At 36.0% G+C, this 22,417-nt stretch overlaps 1 protein-coding gene across 5 annotated transcripts in view; it reads right to left on the bottom strand.

Annotated features, from left to right (window-relative positions):
- LOC129739386 (Y+L amino acid transporter 2) overlaps window positions 1-22,417 on the bottom strand; it is a 70,674-nt gene that overhangs the window by 10,103 nt on the left and 38,154 nt on the right. For 4 of the 5 annotated variants that reach the window (XM_055730850.1, XM_055730818.1, XM_055730840.1 and 1 more), the window contains exons 2-3: window positions 12,964-13,327; window positions 4,612-4,858 (exon numbers count right to left, since the gene is read on the bottom strand). In XM_055730850.1, coding sequence (XP_055586825.1) covers window positions 4,612-4,858; window positions 12,964-13,218 — 502 coding nt within the window. In that variant the 5' untranslated portion in view covers window positions 13,219-13,327. Of the gene's footprint in view, window positions 1-4,611; window positions 4,859-12,963; window positions 13,328-13,658; window positions 13,829-22,417 lie in introns of those variants that run through there. The other variant, XM_055730833.1, reaches the window with a different exon arrangement.

The raw sequence follows: 22,417 nt of genomic DNA, 5'->3' as shown, positions 1-22,417 counted from the left end.
CATCATTTAACAACAAACAAAGCAGCAGCTTTTCTTATTTGCACTTCTTCAGTAAGATTTATTTACCGGAACTGGCATTAATTTCACAACAAACAAAGCAGCAGCTTTTCAAATCGACGCTTCTTCATTCCGCTTTAGCGCTCTTCAGTCCGTTTTATTTACCGGAACTGACATTTTTTTTATTTTCAAAACAAACCTAGCAGCAGCCTTTCAAATTGACGCCTCATCATCCCGTCTTTTTTACCGGAACCGGCATCCTTTCAATACAAACAAAGCAGCCGTCTTTCAAATTTGTGCTTTTTCAGTCGGGCTCAAATTTGTGCTTCTCATTCCGGCCTATTTACCGGAACTCACATTTCATCAAAACAAACAAAGCAACGGCCTTTCAAATTTGCGCTTCTTCATTCCGTCTTTTTTTTCAAAACAAACCTATCAGCAGCCTTTCAAATTTGCACTTCTTCAGTCCGTCTTATTTACCGGAACTGGCATTTTTTTTAACATACGAAGCAGTAGCCTTTCAAATCGGCGCTTCTAGATTCCGTCTCATTTACCAAAAATGACATTTTTTTTTTCAAATAAACCTAGCAGCAGCCTTTCAAATTTGCGCTTCTTCAGTCCGTTTTATATTCCGGAACTGGCATTTTTTTTTAAACAAACAAAGCAGTAGCCTTTATATTCAGCGCTTCTTAAGTCCGTCTTTTGAACCGGAACCAGCATTCTTTCAATACAAACAAAGTAGCCGCCTTTCAAATCAGTGCTTTTTCTGTCCGGCTCAAATTTAAGCTTTTTCATTACGTCTTATTTACCGGAACTGGCTTTTTTCAAAACAAACCTATCAGCAGCCGATCAAATTTGCGCTTCTTCAGTCCGTCTTGTTACCGGAATTGGCATTTTTTTTATAAACAAACAAAGCAGTTGCCTTTCAAATCAGCGTTTCTAGATCTCGTTTAATTTACCCGAACCGGCATCCTTCCAATACAAACAAGGCAACTGCATTTCAAATCTTTGCTTTTTCAGTCGGTCTCAAATATGCGCTTTTTCATTCCGTCTTATTTAAAACCTAGCAGTAGCCTTTCAAATTTGCGCTTCTTCAGTCCGTCTTATTTACCGGAACTGGCATTTTCCTAAACAAACAAAGCAGCCGTCATTCAAATCTGTGCTTTTTCAGTCGGGCTCAAATTTGCGCTTCTCATTCCGTCTTATTTACCGGAACTGGCATTTTTTTTTTTTCAAAACAAACCTAGCAGCAGCCTTTTAAATTTGCGCTTTTTATCTGTTTATTTTACCGGAACTGGCATTTTCCGTCTTTTTTATCGGAACCGGCATCTTTCCAATACAAACAGAGCAGCCACCTCTCCAATCTGTGCTTTTTCAGTCGTGCTCAAATTCGCGCTTTTTCATTCCGTCTAATTTACCGGAACTGGCATTTTTTTTTTCAAAACAAACCTAGCAGCAGCCTTTCAAATTTGCGCTTCTTCAGTCCGGCTTATTTACCGGAACTGGCATTTTTTTTTAAACAAACAAAGCAGCAGCTTTTCAAATCTGCGCTTCTTAATTCCGTCTCATTTACCGGAACCGGCGTCCTTTCAATACAAACAAAGCAGCCGTCTTTCAAATCTGTGCTTTTTCAGTCAGGCTCAAATATGCGCTTCTCATTCCGTCTTATTTACCGGAACTGGCTTTTTTTTTTAAACAAACCTAGCAGCAGCCTTTCAAATTTGCGCTTTTTCAGTCCGTTTTATTTACCGGAATTTTTATTTTTTTTTAAACAAACAAAGCAGATGCCTTAAAAATCCGCACCTCATCAGTCCGTTTCATTTACCGGAACCGCCTTCCTTCAATACACACACACAGCAGCAGCTTTTTAAATCCGCGCTTCTTCACTCCGGCTCAAATTAGCGCTTCTTCAGTCCGTCTTATTTACCGGAACTGGCATTATTTCAAATCCGTGCTCATCGTACGTCGTACCAAATATGCCATTTTCGTCAATTGACGATTAATCACGTTCGTCTCTCACAAGAGTATACCGATATTTGATTTTAATGATTAATTATCAACACTTTGAAGTTTCTGTTTCAGTGCTGCCACATATTTGTATTATTGAAGATATACATTCTTCATCTCATCTCCACAGCTCCGTAGTGTCATTTCTTTTCCATAAACTTTGTTATTCTATGGTTTGAATCACAAAAATCTATGACGGGTTTATAATTGAATGAATATATTTGTAAAATCATGATAACATCACATTAACAAATTTTGATAATTTTACAATTTAATTGAAACAAAAGTTGCATTACCATTCTCATCGGACTTTAAAGCATTTGAATCAAAACTTCGAAGGAAAAATCGATATAAAAATTCATATTTTGCATTTTGCAAAATTAAAAAATATTGTGATGGGTGATACAAATTCTACCACGAAGTTTTGCTCAAAAGTTTGAAAAATTAAAGCTTTTTCTATGTATCCGGCAACCTAGCTCCTGAGCCATTTTAACGCTCTCCAAATTCCAATCTGGCGCTCATCGCTCCAAAAAGTTCTCAACACCCGACCCCCAGGGGACGGTTAGGATCACTTTAAAAACAACTGATTTATACTTTTTATACTTTTTCATTTGCTTTTGAAAAAAAATTAGATTTAAAAATGTGTCATCTAGTTTAATTCAGAGCTATGTATCATAATTTTACGATGAGCATTTTGAATTGATGAACTTTTTTTAAGGGATGGTTTGGTTGATATCATTTTTTTTTTTAAATAAATCGCGTTAAACGGTTTATTATTTATTTTTCAAAATTTATTATTCATTCATTCATCACCGCTAAACTTGTTGCAATTCAGGATAGATTTTTTTACATATAAATACAAACAAATTGAATAAAAGGTAAATCGTCGACTTGATATGTCACTGGATATTACGGTTATACTATAGGCTTATATTTTACAAATTTATGTTGGAGAAAGATACTATGAATATTAATGAAAAATAGGCACTTAGTGATAGTAGTAATTTTTTTTTGTCATCATTACACTAAATAACATCATAACCCCGTATTAACTGAAAGCGTCGAATAGGAGCTAATAGGAGTAAGGAAAATAATTTTCATGGTTCACCGTAACACTTGTCAAAAGTGTCTCCCAATTAATTCCTTTTACCCAGTCCCAACCAAAATTAATTTGCTAGGATGCAGAGGTGACCTCGGTCCTAATGCACAAAATAAATCTTTCATCCCTTTCTTTTTTTCTAATCTATCCATTGACTACTAGGACGTGGCCGGCGCCGTTATTGACGTTCAAAGAGAGAGCATTAGTTTTGTGCAGTGTGAATGAGCTGCTAATCCCAAGTACCATTCATTTGACCTCTGAACAAAATTGATGGCCTCGGTCAATCACGGAGTAGCAACCATTGGCGATGTGGAACTTGTTCTACTGAGCCACACCAGCGATCGTGGAACTCGAACTGATTGTAATCATAATTTGATTTTGGAGGAAGTTATCCATTTTCTATAACTATGCATTTCGGGTTTAACAGTTTAAGGTGGATGTGAGTAGTTAATCAAGCTAAGCTAAGCTAAGCTTTTTCATTTGCTTTTGAAAGTCCGCATGATGCTTTCTACTTAAAATTTTCCCGATTTATTTGGAGTTTCATTTTGGTAATAATTATGGAACAGAAAATTTCGGAGTGCTTTGAGGCAACCCTAAATGAAGTCCGATTGAGCTGATTTTTTTAACAGATCAGTTAAGTTTTTCCCAGCCAATCAACAAAATATATGTGATTGGATTATGAAATTTGTTGATAAAATTTTCCCATGCATTCATTGTCACTCTGCTCTACAGATATATTTTTTAAATCGAAAATTACCTAGTTGTGTTTTCAATCTTGAACAGTATTCATTGAACAGTTTGTCCGAAAATCAAAAGAAAATTTGGTATCAAAAGTGTATTTTTTTAGACCCACATGTTGGCCACCCTAGTTGCTCAAGACTTAAGATTCATGATTCCTCCCCTGAAGGCATAAGATATGATGGACATTTCCGAGCGGAACGTCTGTCCCGGAGAAAGCGGAGCTAGCGGAGAATGCCGGAGTGTCGACACAGAAATGAACTCCGTGTTCTTTCTGCCCGAGTGTACATACGATTGGATTATATGATTGCTCTATTGACAAACTGAACGCCCCCGCATCACGTTACCTTAACTGACAGTCAGTGATGCAATCTAAAGGGGTAATTGCATTTCCCGAGCCGCGCCGGAACGTTCTCCGGAATTGTCACCGGTGGTTTTTACTACTATGGCCCTTCCTCCCGTTTTCCCTTTCCTCCCGTATCAGAGGTCGACAATTACATAATTTACTCTGACTCTGGTTCACTTTCAGTCATTGGATTGAGGAAAAAATTGAAAGCAGATGTTAGTGATAATCTTGACGATCTCAATTTAAAAGTTGAATCGAACAAACCCAAGAATCAATAAAAAGTATTCTTCTTGGGAGATTGACATTCCTCCTTGTATACGTTCAGGTGATTTATGTTTCGAGCCCATTTCGATCCATTTGGTAACGAGTTATAAAGTTTAAACGAGCTCAATAAACGAAATTAAAAGAAGGAAGGTGTACTTACAAATACAGCAAACGGCCAGCAACCGAGCGGCATCCTCCGGCGGTTGGCACTCGGGGAAGAACGGTTTCAGTACGTAGACGCTGAAGGTTAACGCGACGATGGCCTGGGAGCAGGGCCTTACGATCATACACTCGATCCACAACCGGATGAAGGCCAGAAACGGTCCAAAGGTTTCCATGATGTACGCGTAATCGGCTCCGGATTTTTTGATCATGGTTCCGAGCTCCGCGTAGCAGTACGCACCGACCTGTGAGATGTGGATACAAACAACTTTAAGATTCAGTTTGGCAATCTATGTTCAATTAATGGGTGTTTAAAGTTTCAAAATATAAAAGGGGATCTTGTTCCGGGTCATTTTAGGGTAGGTAAGTCTTCTTAAGATGGTTTTGTTCTGATGCCACATCACCTACATAGATAGAGAACAATGTTTATGCTGACAGGTTTCCAACGAGGCTCGCCGAGTAGGATAATCACATCGAGTGTTGGAAAAAAAAATCTAGTTTTGCAACGAGTTGCATACACAATTTTATGCGAATTCGAAAAATCCCCTCCAAAATTCATTGCTAATCAACCTACACCCAAAATAATTTAGAAATTATTTCTACGATATTTTTCCCGTAAACTAAGATTTTATTGCATCATATCGATTCTACGTGAATTTTGTAGTAACCCCAGTGTAAAGGGTGATACGGTCGAAATTTGTTCAAGGAAAAACGCGTGTAAATCGGTGAAATCGTTTATTTAAAAAATCAAATTAAATTTCTTTTTCAAGTTTAATTAGTATAAAATTCAGGAAAAATATTCTGTTAGGCTTCCGCTTTTCCAAATCCGAATTGCCGGGCCTTGCGCTTAACCCCTGCCATCAGATTTTGTACAGTCACCTTTTCTACCTTCTCCGCCGCAGAAAGACAGTTTGCCTTGAACTGCTGCTCGTCCTTAGCAGTTTTTTTGGTCTTCTTTGGATTCCGCTTGACAATAGCCCAGTATTTCTCAATTGGGCGGAGCTCTGGCGTGTTGGGAGGGTTCTTGTCCTTGGGAACCACCTGCACGTTGTTGGCGGCGTACCACTCCATGGCCTTTTTACCGTAATGGCAAGATGCCAAATCCGGCCAAAACAGTACGGAACAACCGTGTTTCTTCAGGAAAGGCAGCTCGTTTATTCAAACACTCTTTCACATAAATTTCTTGATTGATAGTCCTGGAAGCTATGAAAATGCTGCTTTTCAAGCCACAGGTACAGATGGCTTGCCAAACCAGATATTTCTTCGCGAACTTTGACAGTTTCATATGCTTGAAAATATCTGCTACCTTTCCCCTTCCTTTTGCCGTATAAAACTCCTGTCCCGGAAGCTGCTTGTAGTCGGCTTTGACGTAGGTTTCGTCGTCCATTACCACGCAATCAAATTTCGTCAGCATCGTCGAGTACAGCCTCCGGGATCGCGCTTTGGCCGTCGTATTTTGTTTATCATCGCGATTTGGAGTCACTACCTTCTTGTAAGTCGATAGTCCGGCTCGTTTTTTTTTCTCGATGCACGATTGTAGACGATACACCCAGCTTTTTTGCGGCATCTCGGAGGTCAGGGTTTTGCTTGAAACTACCGGCAATTCTCTTTGTCGTCTCAGCGGCTTCCGGTTTTCGACTTTCCCCGATCCAGACTTCCTGGCTGTCGAAAAACGTTCCCCAAACACTTTTATTACATATGTAACGGTTGATTTAGCAACTTTTAGCGATTTTGCCAGCTTTGCGTGCGAGTAGCTCGGATTTTCGCGATGCGCGAGCAGAATTTTGATACGCTGCTCTTCTTCCTTGGGCGACATTTTGACAACTGAAGAGTGAATTCCAAAATCAAAATAGGAGCAACATTCTACACACACACACACCTTCAAAATGAGGGGTGTTCAGGTTTTTTAAATGCAAAATTGAAAGAAATACATACGTCAAGTTAATATTGACCAAATTTTGACTGTATCACCCTTTAGCAAGGACGCCACAGTAGCAACTACTTTACTTCCACATAACTGACTCATGAATTTCACGTAATGTCTAAGTGGATAATTTCAAATCCTTTTTTTGCATTTTTCTCCAGCGTGTAGTGGTAAATTCATATTAGAAAATGAAATTGTGGTCCGTCAGCTTACTTTTTTAGCTGTTGTGATTTTTTTGAAGCCGTTGTGATTGTTGTCATCAGCTAAACATGACAGCAAGGAATGTTTGATCGGATATTCATTTGTTTTGGAATTGTCGTTTTGGTAAGTGATAATAATTTCCTTAATTGTAACAAGCTAATTTTTGTTTTTTTTTTTTCATTTTTCTGATAGCAATGGCTCTGGATGCGGTGCTCGTTCTAACTGATAGTGATCTCTTGTTCTTTGGTGAAACTTCAAATAAGATGATCAACGGAACACCATTCACAGAACAACGGACAAGGTTAAATACTTTTTATTCATACTTTTCATTTTTTTCAGGATGTCCAAAAATAAAAGTAAAAAAACACCCTTATTTTCATTCCAATAATAAAAACATTCCCCGTGGCTTCCATAAACATACTGCGTTGAACTCACTAAAAATTCACGTAAAATGTAGGTGGATCTACGTGAAAATCAAGTGGATAAAAATTATGTAGTTTTTCACGTAGCCTCTACGTGCAAATTATTTTGAATGTACAAGAAGCACCTCTCAACCAAATTTCTTCGAAATAATAGGTTACCTCATCCGCCATATTGGTTGGCAGATTTCCAGAATGATGACGAAGTTGTTCTGAAAAATAACGAGCATTGTATTGAATTTTACAGTTTTTCCATAAAAAATATTTTTGATGCCAAATTACTGGCATCACGCCACTGTCCTCAAATGCATAAATTCAACTTCCCAGATTTATGAGCTTCTTAAAAAAAAACGATTTGGTTTGTGGTTCCGCATAAAATTCGAATTAACCTCGGAAATATCTAAATTTTGGTGGAAATTGTAATTACTGGAAACTATTTCCAAGCATATTGTAAGCTTAAAAATGGAAAATATTGCAAGAAGATACATCTTATAGTCCTAATGAATCATTTAACACTCAAATTTCGAGTTTATTAACAGTAAAATATTTAATTGATAAATCATCTTTTCTCGTAACTATTTTCTTATTTGAGTTTTGGAATGACTCCAAGCTCTTTATTCAATATATTTCATACTGACATCAATTGTTTCAACACTAACTTTAGTTCTTTAACACTAATTACTGAACTTTTTTATGGAAATGACGAAACACGTAGATTTTTTTTTTTCTATGGAATGTATGAAGAATCTCATAACAACTACGTCATCATGCCCGGCACGGGGGTACGTTCACGCATGATTACGGTACCCTATAATTCAAATACTCTGCCTCTCTGCCAGGGTTGGTAAATTTCGCCCGTCACGCTTGACCCGACTAGTTTTTTTTTTCATCAAACGACCGGCACCTTACTCAATTGACGGAGCCTCACTACTCGCGTGACGGATAAAGCACGACAACAATCAACATTTCTCCGTCATGCGACTGGCGAAGCTCCTACACATCCTCGATCGGCTGCTGCCGGCAGGTACAACTAATTGAACGACTTGCTGGCAGAGAGCAACAATAGCAATAAAAAACTGAAAACGGGCTTGCTGGCAGGAGCAACAATAATAATAAATGCGTTTCTTTTTCGTCTTCGGTCGTCTTCGGCTTGCTGGCAGGAGTAACAATAATAATAAATGCGTTTCTTTTTCCTCATCGGTCGTTGAAATGCGATTGCTTGATTAGGTTATTATTTTAGCTTCAAATGACTGGGGAATGAATGACTGGCAAACGAAGTGACTGGTCGTTAAGGAACAGTCAAGTGAGATTGAAGGACCATTTTACCGTTAACCGTTGAATTATGCCAACCCTGCTCTCAACAAGTAATCGATTGTGGACCAATGAGGTACAAAGAAAGGTGACGAACAAACACGCACACTATTCCACACGCTCCTTTTTTTTAACTCTAAATTAAGTAGTTTTGGTTCAAAACAGCACTTCAGTGGCAGCCCTCAACTTTGAGTTTGACTGGGAAATCGCAAAACTAAGTTTTGCTAGGCATTCCTTTATAGTTATAGCCAGTTCCTTTATAGTTTTCCGGTAATTGTTCAGGAACAACCAAATTTTGCGTCGTGTTTGTTGGTTGCTGTTCCAGGTCGAAGTGAACTCGCTAAGTGTTTTCAGTCCAACAAAAAGAGTTCAATTTTTAGTTCATAAGGTCGAACTCAGCTTTGATCCCTCGACGAAGGAAAAAAAGGGATCAATTTTGAGTTCGCAGTTCGAACTCCGTTTTGAACCATCGCAAGAAGGAAAAAGGGTACTTAACTTTAAGTTCATAGAATCGAACTATTTTTTGAATCTCGGTCGTACTTAATTTTGAGTTAAAAGCGTGCAGAATTCGTTATTCAAAACTTGCCACTTGAATTTTGAAGGTGCCCTGGATGAATCATGCGGACTGTGTAGGGAAAGGGAAGGGTATATTAGGTAAACCTTGGGAGATGCTAGGTCAGCATTGCGGAGATGATTTTTTCCTACACCTCCTATGCTTCTAAAGTTTTCTACTGAAACTCCTAGCTCTACCAGTGAAGCTTTTATACAAAAATTTTGAAAAATTTAAAATGGTTTTGTGAAATTTTGTTAAATACATTGATATTTAAATGTAATGTAAGAAAAGTAAACAAATGGCACTTTTGTGAAAAAATTTCAATGTTTACAGTTACTACCTCGTTTATGGGGGCTAGTGCAGACGCTATGTTTTTTTTTCCAAACTTGCGTCAGTTTATAGGTCAAAAAATGAATTTAATATATGTTCTTGTGTGTTTGATCAACTTTCATTGATATATCTGCTGTTTTTCCTGCAATATGAAAAACTTTGAGAAAATCCTTTTTCACACTTTTGAACTTTAACTTAAGATACAACACTGTAAATACCCCTTCTTACCTTTGTAACATAAAGTTGAACCATTTTGGAGATGAAATACTGAAAATTCTAATGTTCTATGGAAGGTGGGGTTGCATATACTCCGGTAGTGTCGCTACCCCCAAAGTGTGAATTGATAGGAGTGAAAACTATTTTCGCCACTTTCAGGGTGCACTGAAAATGTCTCAAAACATTCTGCGTTCACTAGAATAACAGTCCCAAACAGTCACCTTTCAACAAAAAAGTGGGTTCAAAATTCTTTTTCGTAGCCAAAATATGCAAAACAAAATCACACTTTTCATGCCTAGTACGTCGAGTCATTGAGTTTTTATTAAAGAAAAAAAAACTACAGCGATTATTTCATTTGCCTACTTTTTTTTCAATTTTAATACTCTTCATGTTTTTGGGTCGATTATTTTCGAAAAGATGATATTAGCAGATAGATGATGCATTACATGGTCTTTTTCAAGTAGGGGTCCCTTAGATTTTAAAAATGCCACCAATAACTGAAATGATATCAGATGACTTGTCGCTTCTAGGCCGTTTATCACTAAAGAGATTTGATTCTTGTGAAATCTGGGACTAAACATGTCTAAACAGGTGCCAAGTAATTTGAAATTGCTTCATTGATATTGAAAATCAAATTTGTGCAAGATATCTTCAAAATAGATGTTAAAATGAACGATCTATAACCTAAAGCATATTTACCATACTTTCTATCATCGAGGCCGGATTAAGGGGGGGGGGGGGTCAAAAGGGGCAATTGCCCCGGGCCCCCCGGCTCAGGGGGGGCCCCGAGGGAAAAAAAGTTTTTACATAACTTTAATCATACTACTTCAAATTCTACAAATTTATGAAGAGAAATCAAAACTAGAAGATCGAAATTAAAAATTTGAAATAAAACAACTAAAGGAACCCCCGTGAAATAATATCTAGAAAAAAATGTCTCTTACATAAGTTAAGAGGGCCCTCTAGAGTAAGCAGTGAAAGATTTCTCCCGTATTTTGTGGGCTTAGAATATCAGAATCTTGGTATTGAATTTCAAAATTTTCGACCCAAAAATGATGTCAACCGATTTCGAAAAAAAATATAGGAAGAGTATGAGGCAAAACACCTCAAAATTTCTTTTTTTCTATCTAATCACGTCAGTCAGGATATTCTGTACAGAACAAGAAGAATAAAAAAAGCATCTCCTCAGTTTCATTACATACAAACGTCTTGCACAATAATAATGTTTATTAGGTATTACGTTAACTTTCAAAGTAATGGTTACTGCACTAAAAAGTAGCTAAATTCGCCAAAACTGGCTGACAGCGTCAAGAGTCTTTTAGGGAAGTTTTATGATAAACATTTCAGAACTTTACCCGAGCAGTATCCGGGTTAATATCGGGTATTTTTATAACATTTCACTTTTCGAGCATTATTATTGAAATTTCCGTTGATTTATTATACCTGAACTCTTTCTCTCTCTATATTGAAAATAAAATCTGTAAAAAAAACTGTAGTTGCTTAAATTGGACCAGTCGACAGTTCGAGTTTCTTTATTGAATTTACATCCCAATTTCTGTCTAACACTTGAAAACGTATTGAAACATTTTCAACTGAGTTAACCAAACTTTCATCATCTACTGAATTAAATATCCTGAATAAAGCATTTAATTTTCCAAATGATCATTCTCAAATTACCATAAAAACCATTGAGTGATTCTCTTAACCTGAATATTTCTATGTTTTTAATCTTATCTTTATCCATATTCAATTCATTGAGATTTTCAAGTCTTGTGTTGTTTCTCTAGTTAATGAAGTTCAGTTTCATGGTTTTTCTGAATTTTGAGAATTCAGGATTTTTGTTACAGGTACTAAACTCATTTGGATTCCTTATTTGACTTTTTCTATGATACTGATTCTGTGTTTTAAACATTTAATCTCTATTCTGAATATTTTTCATTGATCATTTTTGCACTAACACCCCTTTGCCTTTGAAGGCATCGAATGAAACTTTTTTCATATTTAGAATAACAATTTGATAAGTTTTTTTTTTTTTTTTGATGAGAATCATATTCATAAACTTCTTATGAAAACGTTTTTTTCTCGTTCATAGATATTAAATTGAAATTCATATTAGGTGCATTTTCTACTTTGGCTTTGATTGTAAGTTTGATTCTCTTTTTTTATTGAATTCATATTTTGTTTCTCAAATCTTGATTTGAATTTATGATTTAGATTTGAGACACTAAATTGTGGTTCTGGATATAACCTGATTTAAGTCCGGAATTTTATAATTTTGTTTATTTTTTTTGAAGTTTGTATTCTCTGTTTAAAATTTTCATGATAATTCCCAAATTTCATTAGTTGTATATTTCTCGATGGAGCACAAACCAGACGATCAATGATGATATGAAAAATATTTAAAATAACTATCCGATGATTTTTCTAAATCAGTGAATGATAAGAGCATTAAAATAAATTGAGATTTTTTTTTGGCATTTTGCAGCTCAAATCAAAGCTTTCATTTTTGATAAAACCCTAAACTGATTAATGAACAATTTTTATTTGAAGATACCACAATTCATCTTCTACGCAGACAACATGGTTCTTTGAAGACAGTATACTGAACTCATCATCAGTTCTTCTACACGTTTAAAATGTTTTGTATTCTCCGGGATAGAATTTTTTTTTTAATTGAATCAGAGGGGCCCCCCGAGAAAAATTGCCCCGGCCCCCCCGATGGCTTAATCCGGCCCTGTCTATCATACGTATCTACATGGTTGAACAATTCAGAACAATTTTTTAAAAAAAATTGTTAAAGCAAAGGGCAGTTCTGCAAAAAATCTAGGCATTATTCTAGAACCTACAAGAGAAAAAAGAAAGGAAATTACTTGAAATTTAAAGTTTTTATTGAATCACAGCAGCAGTGTTAAAATTGTATCTGAAAATTAATCACACATTTTATGTTCATTTCGAAATTTTTTAAAAATCGTTTTCAAACCCAAAATCTAAAAACTTTCAAAAATAAATTTAAGTTTTTTTTATTTGATTAAGAAAATAAACTGAATGAACCCGGGCAAAATGCGGGAAGTTTAAAACAATATCTGAGCATTTCGCCCAGATTTGATATGAATTGTTACATGACATTGAAGACATAACAGTAAGTGTATAGAGGGACTTAAAAATATAAAAATATATCCAGAAGACTCCCATCTGATTAACACACCGCATGAACTCAGTCATCAATCACCAAAAAAAAAACAAATCAAACCGACTTCGATTCTGCTATCATACTGGGGGTGTGTCTGGCTGGAAGGCAAAAACTAAACGGTGCAACCAGTTTTAGGCAACACAGGTTTCTAGAACTAGTTTATCAAAAGTTGTTAAACACAACGAGCAGACAGTTCGGATACCTACCATCGAGAACAGGCCTGATATAACCCACACAATCAGGGACATGTTGACGCTGCCAGTGTTGATCAGAACTCCGGTCGGGGACACAAAAATGCCGGAACCGATGATGGAGCCCACGATTACCGTAACGCCGTTGACTAGAGTCATCTTTGGTTTGAGCGTAATTTCTCCATCGCCACCCCCATTGGCCTTGCCATTGCCATTGGCCGAACCGTTCGAGTCCTTCCGGATGGCCTTCTTCAACGATTCGTCCTCCATGGCTGGGTGAAGTTCGAACTAAACGAATAACACACTCTCACTGTCCCGCAATCTCTACCTTCACTGTACACCAGCTAGGACAAAACCTACGATACTCTGCCAGGCGATACTGAAAAGGAAAAAAGAAGGAAAGAGTTAATTAGAATTAAATGTTACTTCAAGGGAATCTAGTTCAACCTCAAGTTAACTATACATAAATGCATCATTAACGACTGTCATTTTGTTGTTGTTCCTTTTGCCCGTAGACTCTCGAACTAAGTGCAGCTACAAGAGCTAAATAGTAAGTTGCGTGAAGTTGCTCTTTTCCTGATTATTTGTGTAGAATGTTTTGCATAGAAAGTTGTAATGCCAAACTGATAAGCAACAAGCGCCTTTTTCAACAACACAATCTACAGGATTGTTTTTTGACCATAACATGCCGTGCGTGAATCAATAGTTACCTGATAGATCCTGAACCACACCTTATCATCAAAGCGTCAGAGTCCCCATATTACGATTTTTTTCAAATCAACATAAATAATCATGATGTAAAAAGAAATATACCCTACGTTAGTTTACTCTATCTAAAACTTATCACTACAAAACTTCCATGATGTCTGCTGGACTGAAAACCTGCCTTCCAAGCTTGATTCGAAATCTCCAGAACAAAAGATAAGTTTGACGTCACCCCAGACATTTGAAGGAACAATTGATCAAGCTTCTTTTTCATCAACTACCTTATCAAAAGCATTAGAGAGGTTCAATACTCAATGTTCAGTAAAATCTTTTCTTTATTATTAACCATAAGAAGAAATGTGTTAATAACATCAATTTCAAAAATATTTTATAATTTAGGTGACTTGACACTTCCGAGCAACGATCAATTTTCATAAGATTTTACAAGAATTCAAAATTATTTTAATTGAATTGAAAGGCATATTTGGTATTATTAAGGGCTACTTGTCCAAAAAGTACAAAAGGGATACTTGATCCCAGGGGTTACATGATTAGTTTAAATGTTGTAGAAATTTGTTTCAAATGGAGTAAAACAAACATGCTGTTTTACTCCATTTGAAAACACAAAGTTTTCCAGGAAAATAAATTGGTGGAAACGTTCGGCAATCCAAATTTTTGGTGGCAACCAGCAATCGGTTTTCTAATTGCTGTATTTTTAAGCAATCGGTCGCGTTCTTGTCATTTTTGCAGAAAAATCAGCAATTGGTATTCAAATTGTTGAACTTTCCAGCAATTGGGCTAGTTTGTTCAAAAAATCAACAATCGAGTTGTCCCAGCAAACATTTTTGTAGGTATATTTCTCAACAAACTTTGCTATACGTTTCATATACATTATAAAATCATCTTATATAACTCGAAAAAACAGCATTTACGTACTAAAGTGGAGGCAATATACATACATATTTTTTACTTCTGGCTTATGCGATAAGTGTTGTAAAAATTGAACGATATACAACACCTTTTACCTTACATCCTGACAGTATGCGAGAGAGCGCAAGTTCTGCTCTTAATGCATGCAAACCGTTGCCAGCGACAATATTTGCTGCTTCTCTCATTGGACAGTTAAACCAAATGGACCCTCTGATTTTTAGAAATCTGGTTGCACTGCTAATCGCAGAGAGAACAACAAGGTTGTTTTCTCACTTGAATCCCGCACGCGGGAGACAAATTTGCAAACATGGCGCAATTTTGTCATATACGAGTCGGTAGACTTTAACCAACCATTTTTACGATCATTTACTTGGTTTGGTAGGAATTACGATAAGCATTAACATTGTTAACGAGTTAACTGACATTTCTAATGCGATGTTATGTTTGCTGGGAAATTGGAGTCTGTTAGTTTTCTCACGCTGAAGCAATGTGAGACTCTATTTTACGAATTTTGGTTAGATCAATCAAATTATTTTTTATCTAACCCTATATTCTAGCTATCAGGCAGGGAGGTCTTCCATAAAAATACTTAGGTACACCGGGGTAAGTAGGACGGCTTTTCGTTTAGTTTAGCTTCAAAAAAAACATTCAAAAATCAGCAGTGGATCAATTTGAAAAAAAATTACGTTCAATGTTATGCAGAACATGTTGTTTACAAATGCAAGATGAGCTTGGTAGACGCAAAGCGAAAAAAGTTATCTTCTCGTACCCCGCCTTATGGGGTAAGTGTATATTCTTTTTTTAACCGTCGTTACTTTTCCTAACTGGTTGATCCGAATGTAAGGATTGTTTCAATGTCGAGTTTTTCGTCAAGAGCCAGCTAGTTTACGAGAAATTTGCAATTGAAAAAGACGCACATCAACTCAACATCGTAGTTGAAAATAGAAAATTTCCAAAAAGTCGCTGTAAACATCCGTTACTGTCGAAATCGTCCCCACTTACCCCGGTGTACCTTAATCAAAACTATTCTATAAGTTGGTGGATGATCAACACTTAAACACAAAGCTGTCACCCCAGAGCTGGTGTTGGAATATTAAAAAAAAATGTTACTTACATCCCTTATTGAAAAATTGGAGAAAATAATTGTATTTTTTTTCAGCATTTTAAATTGCTGGAAAGTCAGCGGGACAAAAACCAGCAAAATTTGGCTGGTTCTCAGCAAAAAGAAATTGCTGTATAAGCTATAGTAGATTCGAAAAATTCTTGTTATTTTTAAACTTTATTAGAAAAAAATAATCAAATGCCGCTTACAGACTTTGCGATTATTATTCTTGTTTTCAGTTTGAAAATGTTGAAACCAGAATAATTATGCCGTTTCTCTTTCAAAAGAAGGTTTTGAACTCCATTAAGTAATTAAGGTGGCTCTAAGCTATACGGAAGCTTTTAACCTTAAATCCGTCCCTGGATTTTTTTACCCGTAACAGTCCATAGAGTGTCAATTTGAAATCTTTGTAAAAAATGTAAAAAACGGAGTAAAAACCGTTCTTTTCAATCAATGAGCCGTCAAAATTGTTGAACCATTTCCTTTCTGATGAATATTAAATTATTGCAAAAATCTTGCGTGAATGTATCCAAAATCCAGTGCAAAATTGAGTTTAAGTGAAAGAAAATCTGAGAAATTGCAAATTGACAAAAAGTAAAAAAACGCTACCTGTAAAAGTTCTGGCAACACTGTGAAAATCTAAAAACTTCAAATCTCAAAAATGGAATATTCAAAAATGTTCAAAAGTGTTTCCAAGAATGTAAATGTGATTTTGGTAAGGAATTTTCACTGCGATCTGCTTCCTGTTTTTCCTGTGTATCTTTTGTAAGAATTTTGTAAGAATTTTTGAGAATTTTTTAAGAATTTTGAATGAACCTAAAACCTTTTTCTTCACGAAAAAAAATGTAACATTTTTTTCAACAATGTGCCCAAACAGCCTGCAATTTTTTTTGTTAATGCCAAATGACTTAAATAGTGTAATCACGTAAAAGAAGAAACAATCTCAAAAATCGACTTATAAACTTGCAAAATCACCAAAGGAGAGTCCAAAAGAAATTTAGAAAATCGGATTTGTAATTTTGATACAAATGACTTTAAAAAGCATAGACCGTAAAAATCTAATATTGTCTCGAAAAAAAAATTTTTTTTCTCAAAAATTTACTTAAAAACCAAAGGAAAGATTTGATAACTTATAAAATATTAAAATCGATTTTTGACAAATTTTTTTTTCCAAGATAAAACCAGATTTTGACGTTTTATGCATTTCTAAGTCATTTTGTATCAAAATTGAAATTTCGATTTTTTCCGATTTTCTTTGGTTCCACCTTAGCTGATTTTTGAGGGTAAAAAAATCATAACGATGTGAATAATTTTCGGCAAAGCAGTCCAAATTTTACTTAACAAACGAAGTTTATTTTTACACCGACGTTTCGATATCGTATGATATCATCTTCAGGGATTCTAAAATGTGTTTTGAATTATAAATTTGTGTGTGATGTGTGATCTTATGTCTTATTCTACTTACAAAAATTCATCGTTGTTTCAGCTTTTGTAAAAGCGTACTGTTTAGATTTCTTCGTCACTTTAGTTTCACTGTAAGTAATATCGTTAAAACTAAGAAAAGGTGTCATGAGATTTGAATTTAAATTTGAATTCTCACCAGAAATATAATTTTGTAGGGGTAAATTTATGCGGTAGAGTTTTGTATAAATGTTGTTTCGATGGTACTATGACTATTGTTGGTTTTCTGAGTAGTTTTCTTATAGTTGGACCTCTGAAGAATATCCAAGATTGAAGCAAAGATTGCATTCAAGTTTTTAACGTCTGTTCTCTGGTTAACAGTGTGTGGTGTGTTGAAAATATGGCACATCTCCAAAAAGTTGAGAGTGTGTTTGTTGTAACTAGAATCTAAAATAGTGGTTTTATCAAGATTGAATGTGTGACCTGTTGCAATTATGTGATCTATCAGAGCTGTGTTATCTTTTTCTCTATTTTTTGTGTTTTCTATGTCTTCGTTAGATGTTTTTTCCTTAGTTTTTGTTTTGTTCGCTCCTTCTCCTAGTTTTTGTTGAAGTATTTTGATGTTGCTTCGGTGTCCCGAGATTCGTTGGTCTAATGTGTTTCTTGTTAGCCCGATGTACACATTGGGGCAGGGTTCTTCACACGGGATCTTATAAATAACATTTGATTTTTCACCAATACATTTGGGATCTTTCACCCTGCTGAACAAATCTCCCACGGTTATATTTCTCCGGCTGGTAATTTTGATGGTGGGATAATCGGTTGACAGGCATCGTATCAGTCGTTCAGTGAGCATCGGTACGTACGGAACTGATCGATACGTCACTTCATGATCTGCATGTTGATTGGAGCTTTCAGACGGCGGCTGTTGATGATCCGGAATATTGACTATTGTTGGAGATTTTGGTTGAGCTGGATGGATTTGGGTGTGATAACATTCTGGATGGTGCGGATGAAATATACTATTGGGTGGATTCTCCTGCTGGTGCGTTTGTGATATTGTTGGAGGAATGCTGGTGCGTGGATTAGAAGGAGCTAGATGGTTTACGTTCGTGTGGATTGGAGTTTGAGTGGCTGCTGATGGATGTTGTTTGAGTTTTCGTTGCTGGACTATTTTATTCATATTGATCAATCTGTTGATCACCGTTTTGGGGAAGTTCTACAGATCTTTAACGATCAAGAAAACCGTCTACAATTTACGATGGAGAAGGAAGTTGATGGCCGCCTTCCGTATCTAGACATGGTAGTCATACGTGATCCCACCCAGAACCTAAAAACTGAATGGTACATTAAACCAATAGCGTCCGGTAGAATGCTTAATTGGCACTCGTGTCATCAACTCAACCACAAGCTGAACGTTGCCAACAACTTCATAAACAGAATCGCCATCCTATCAAGAAACGACGAACAGCAGAATATTTCAGAACTCATTTACCAACATCTCAGACTGAACGACTTCCCCAAAACGGTGATCAACAGATTGATCAATATGAATAAAATAGTCCAGCAACGAAAACTCAAACAATATCCATCAGCAGCCACTCAAACTCCAATCCACACGAACGTAAACCATCTAGCTCCTTCTAATCCACGCACCAGCATTCCTCCAACAATATCACAAACGCACCAGCAGGAGAATCCACCCAATAGTATCTTTCATCCGCACCATCCAGAATGTTATCACACCCAAATCCATCCAGCTCAACCAAAATCTCCAACAATAGTCAATATTCCGGATCATCAACAGCCGCCGTCTGAAAGCTCCAACCAACATGCAGATCATGAAGTGACGTATCGATCAGTTCCGTACGTACCGATGCTCACTGAACGACTGATACGATGCCTGTCAACCGATTATCCCACCATCAAAATTACCAGCCGGAGAAATATAACCGTGGGAGATTTGTTCAGCAGGGTGAAAGATCCCAAATGTATTGGTGAAAAATCAAATGTTATTTATAAGATCCCGTGTGAAGAACCCTGCCCCAATGTGTACATCGGGCTAACAAGAAACACATTAGACCAACGAATCTCGGGACACCGAAGCAACATCAAAATACTTCAACAAAAACTAGGAGAAGGAGCGAACAAAACAAAAACTAAGGAAAAAACATCTAACGAAGACATAGAAAACACAAAAAATAGAGAAAAAGATAACACAGCTCTGATAGATCACATAATTGCAACAGGTCACACATTCAATCTTGATAAAACCACTATTTTAGATTCTAGTTACAACAAACACACTCTCAACTTTTTGGAGATGTGCCATATTTTCAACACACCACACACTGTTAACCAGAGAACAGACGTTAAAAACTTGAATGCAATCTTTGCTTCAATCTTGGATATTCTTCAGAGGTCCAACTATAAGAAAACTACTCAGAAAACCAACAATAGTCATAGTACCATCGAAACAACATTTATACAAAACTCTACCGCATAAATTTACCCCTACAAAATTATATTTCTGGTGAGAATTCAAATTTAAATTCAAATCTCATGACACCTTTTCTTAGTTTTAACGATATTACTTACAGTGAAACTAAAGTGACGAAGAAATCTAAACAGTACGCTTTTACAAAAGCTGAAACAACGATGAATTTTTGTAAGTAGAATAAGACATAAGATCACACATCACACACAAATTTATAATTCAAAACACATTTTAGAATCCCTGAAGATGATATCATACGATATCGAAACGTCGGTGTAAAAATAAACTTCGTTTGTTAAGTAAAATTTGGACTGCTTTGCCGAAAATTATTCACATCAAAATCATACAGTCGACATCTTCAAATCAACAAAAATCATAACTTTGAGCGCTTTGAGACATCCGTAAAAATATGTACGGTTGGTTCGCGAAATTCGATCATGCAATTTGAATCCATTTGATCCATGAAGAAATATTCACAGTAAGTGAAACATTACACTTTTGTTATAACAAAACACGATTAAACTCGGAAGCATTTGAAAACAGATTAAAAGACAGCTTCAAGTCGACTTCAACAAAAAAACGAAACTTTTTAGGTAAATTTCATACATTTGTAATCGGCAATATACTCTTTAAAAATACATTTTCAGTCCCTGAAGAAGATCCAAAACGGATTGAAACGTTGACAAAAATCGTGTTTGCTTTATAAAACACTGCAAGCCGAAGTTCCCATAAAAAAAAATAATTCTTCCCATCCATTGCCCCTACCCTACATTTTAAGTTTCCTTTGAAGCTGTGATCGAATGCTGGAATGCTTCTAAAGAATGAAGAATTGTTTTTCAATCTGTGCACAGTGTGTTTCTACATTTATTAATGTGTCTGAAAATTCTAAAAAAACTTTTAACACTTAGATTTGGATCAAAAGTGGATTGAGGAAAAGTGCAGAACGAGTGAAATAGAACCAAGGTGGCATATCGGAAGAGGAGTTCTTTTGCTTTGCTTTTGCTCTGAGTATAGAAAAAAAGTACAAAGGTCCATGACTTTATTATGTAGAACAGGGGGTTCTCAACTTTTTCGCTTAGTGTCCCCCCTGTCTCGATATTTTAGAGTATTGAGCCCTTCTACCGCCCCCTTGACTCTAAACGCCCCCCAGTGTGCGGTAAGAACCTCATTGAAAACCACTGATGAATGTGATTGATCATTCTACATCATGAATGCTAGATTGATTATTTTACATCATGGTGCTGGAAAACATGGTAGCTTTTTATAAATTTTGGGAATGGTTGTTGAAGTGATTGGTACACTCCTCCAACATAAATTCCATTATTGACTCGAAGTACATCACAGCAAGAACATTTAACACGAAGCCATGGTGCCAATACGAAGAATGGAGATGTATTCATACTTTGGTAAAACTTCAGTGAATCCGTGTGTGTACCCATAGTGGATTACCAACATACAAACAGACAAACATACATTTTTTTTAAATGTTTCTCCCCACAGCCAGCAATTTAACGGTACCTTACTTTGAATTTGATTAGAATAATCTTTGTGGTTTTTTAACTACATGGAGAAAAAAGTAGGGTATTTCCATTATACTTTTAGTTGAAACAATCAGAAATTTATAGTTGAATCTACCATATTTATAGTTTATTGTGAGAGGTCAATCAGAAATGTTTAGTTTAATGTTTTATATTTTTAGTTGAATGCCTTATATCAATCATACAATTGTAGTTGAATCTATCATATTTACAGTTGAATCAATTATACAATTACCGTTGAATCTATCATATTCATAGTTAATTGCGGAAGATCAGCAAAAAAAAGTCGTAAAATGTAGTTAAATGACATAATTTTGATTTTCTCATATCCATTTTCACATCGTACCACGTCTCACTTCACTTTCTCATGTCTCATGATCTCATAGCTCAAGTATCATGTTTCACGTCTCATCACTCAAGTCTTACGTCTCACTTGTCACATTCCAAACTTGAGCGTCATGTCTCATCTTCCCACATTTCGCGTCTCAGCTCATCTGCTCACGACTTAGTTCTCCTGTGTCGCTTCATGTCTCACACCCAACATCTCATATGTCGCTTGTCTCGTCTCACGGCTCACATTTCACACGGCTTCGTTGAACGATATTTAATTATTATTCGCTGAGCCTTTTCACTACGCAGAAAACATTTTTTTTAATATTATTTTAGGAATATATCAAATTGACAAGCAAGAGCTAATTCTTTCAGCTCTCTAAAGATTTTTGAAAACTTCGATTTATTTTTAAAATACAAAAACGTGAAGCAAAACTCTGCACCAAACATTTAACCCCCAATGAAATTCTCGCAAACTTTTTGACAGGAATTCATTGTCAGAACTATAACTTGTTTGTTGAAGCAACAAGTTTTCATAAACATGTTTCAACAAAACACAATCAACAAGTTGTTGTACATATGCTTTTCTGCAGTCTAGACAAACAAAACCTTTGTATCTCCAAAAATTCACCAGAGCTTCATCTGCCTAAATTATGACGTAAAAACGCCCAAAGTTATCGGCAGCTGGTGGAGGTCACTTCTAATAAGTGCTGTGTTTGTTCAGTTCCAAAGATTTTCGGATCTGTGTAGTTTACCGAGCCGGTATACACTGAGAATTGTTTTTTTTTGTCGGCATCTTTAGGTACCTGTCAGCTCTTGAAAAAAATTAACTCTACTATAAAAAAGGAACAAAAAACTTCTGTTCGTGTTTTATCGGATATGATATGAGGAAAAAAAATAGATACCGGTCATTATCACGAGGCTTTGGCCTGCAGTTAAACGTAAACCAAAACTCATCGCTCGCAC

The sequence above is a fragment of the Uranotaenia lowii genome, chromosome 1, assembly GCF_029784155.1.
Source record: "Uranotaenia lowii strain MFRU-FL chromosome 1, ASM2978415v1, whole genome shotgun sequence".
Taxonomy (NCBI): Eukaryota; Metazoa; Arthropoda; class Insecta; order Diptera; family Culicidae; genus Uranotaenia; species Uranotaenia lowii.
Note: the sequence above shows the minus strand (reverse complement) of the source record. Positions and strands in the feature narration are given on the sequence as shown.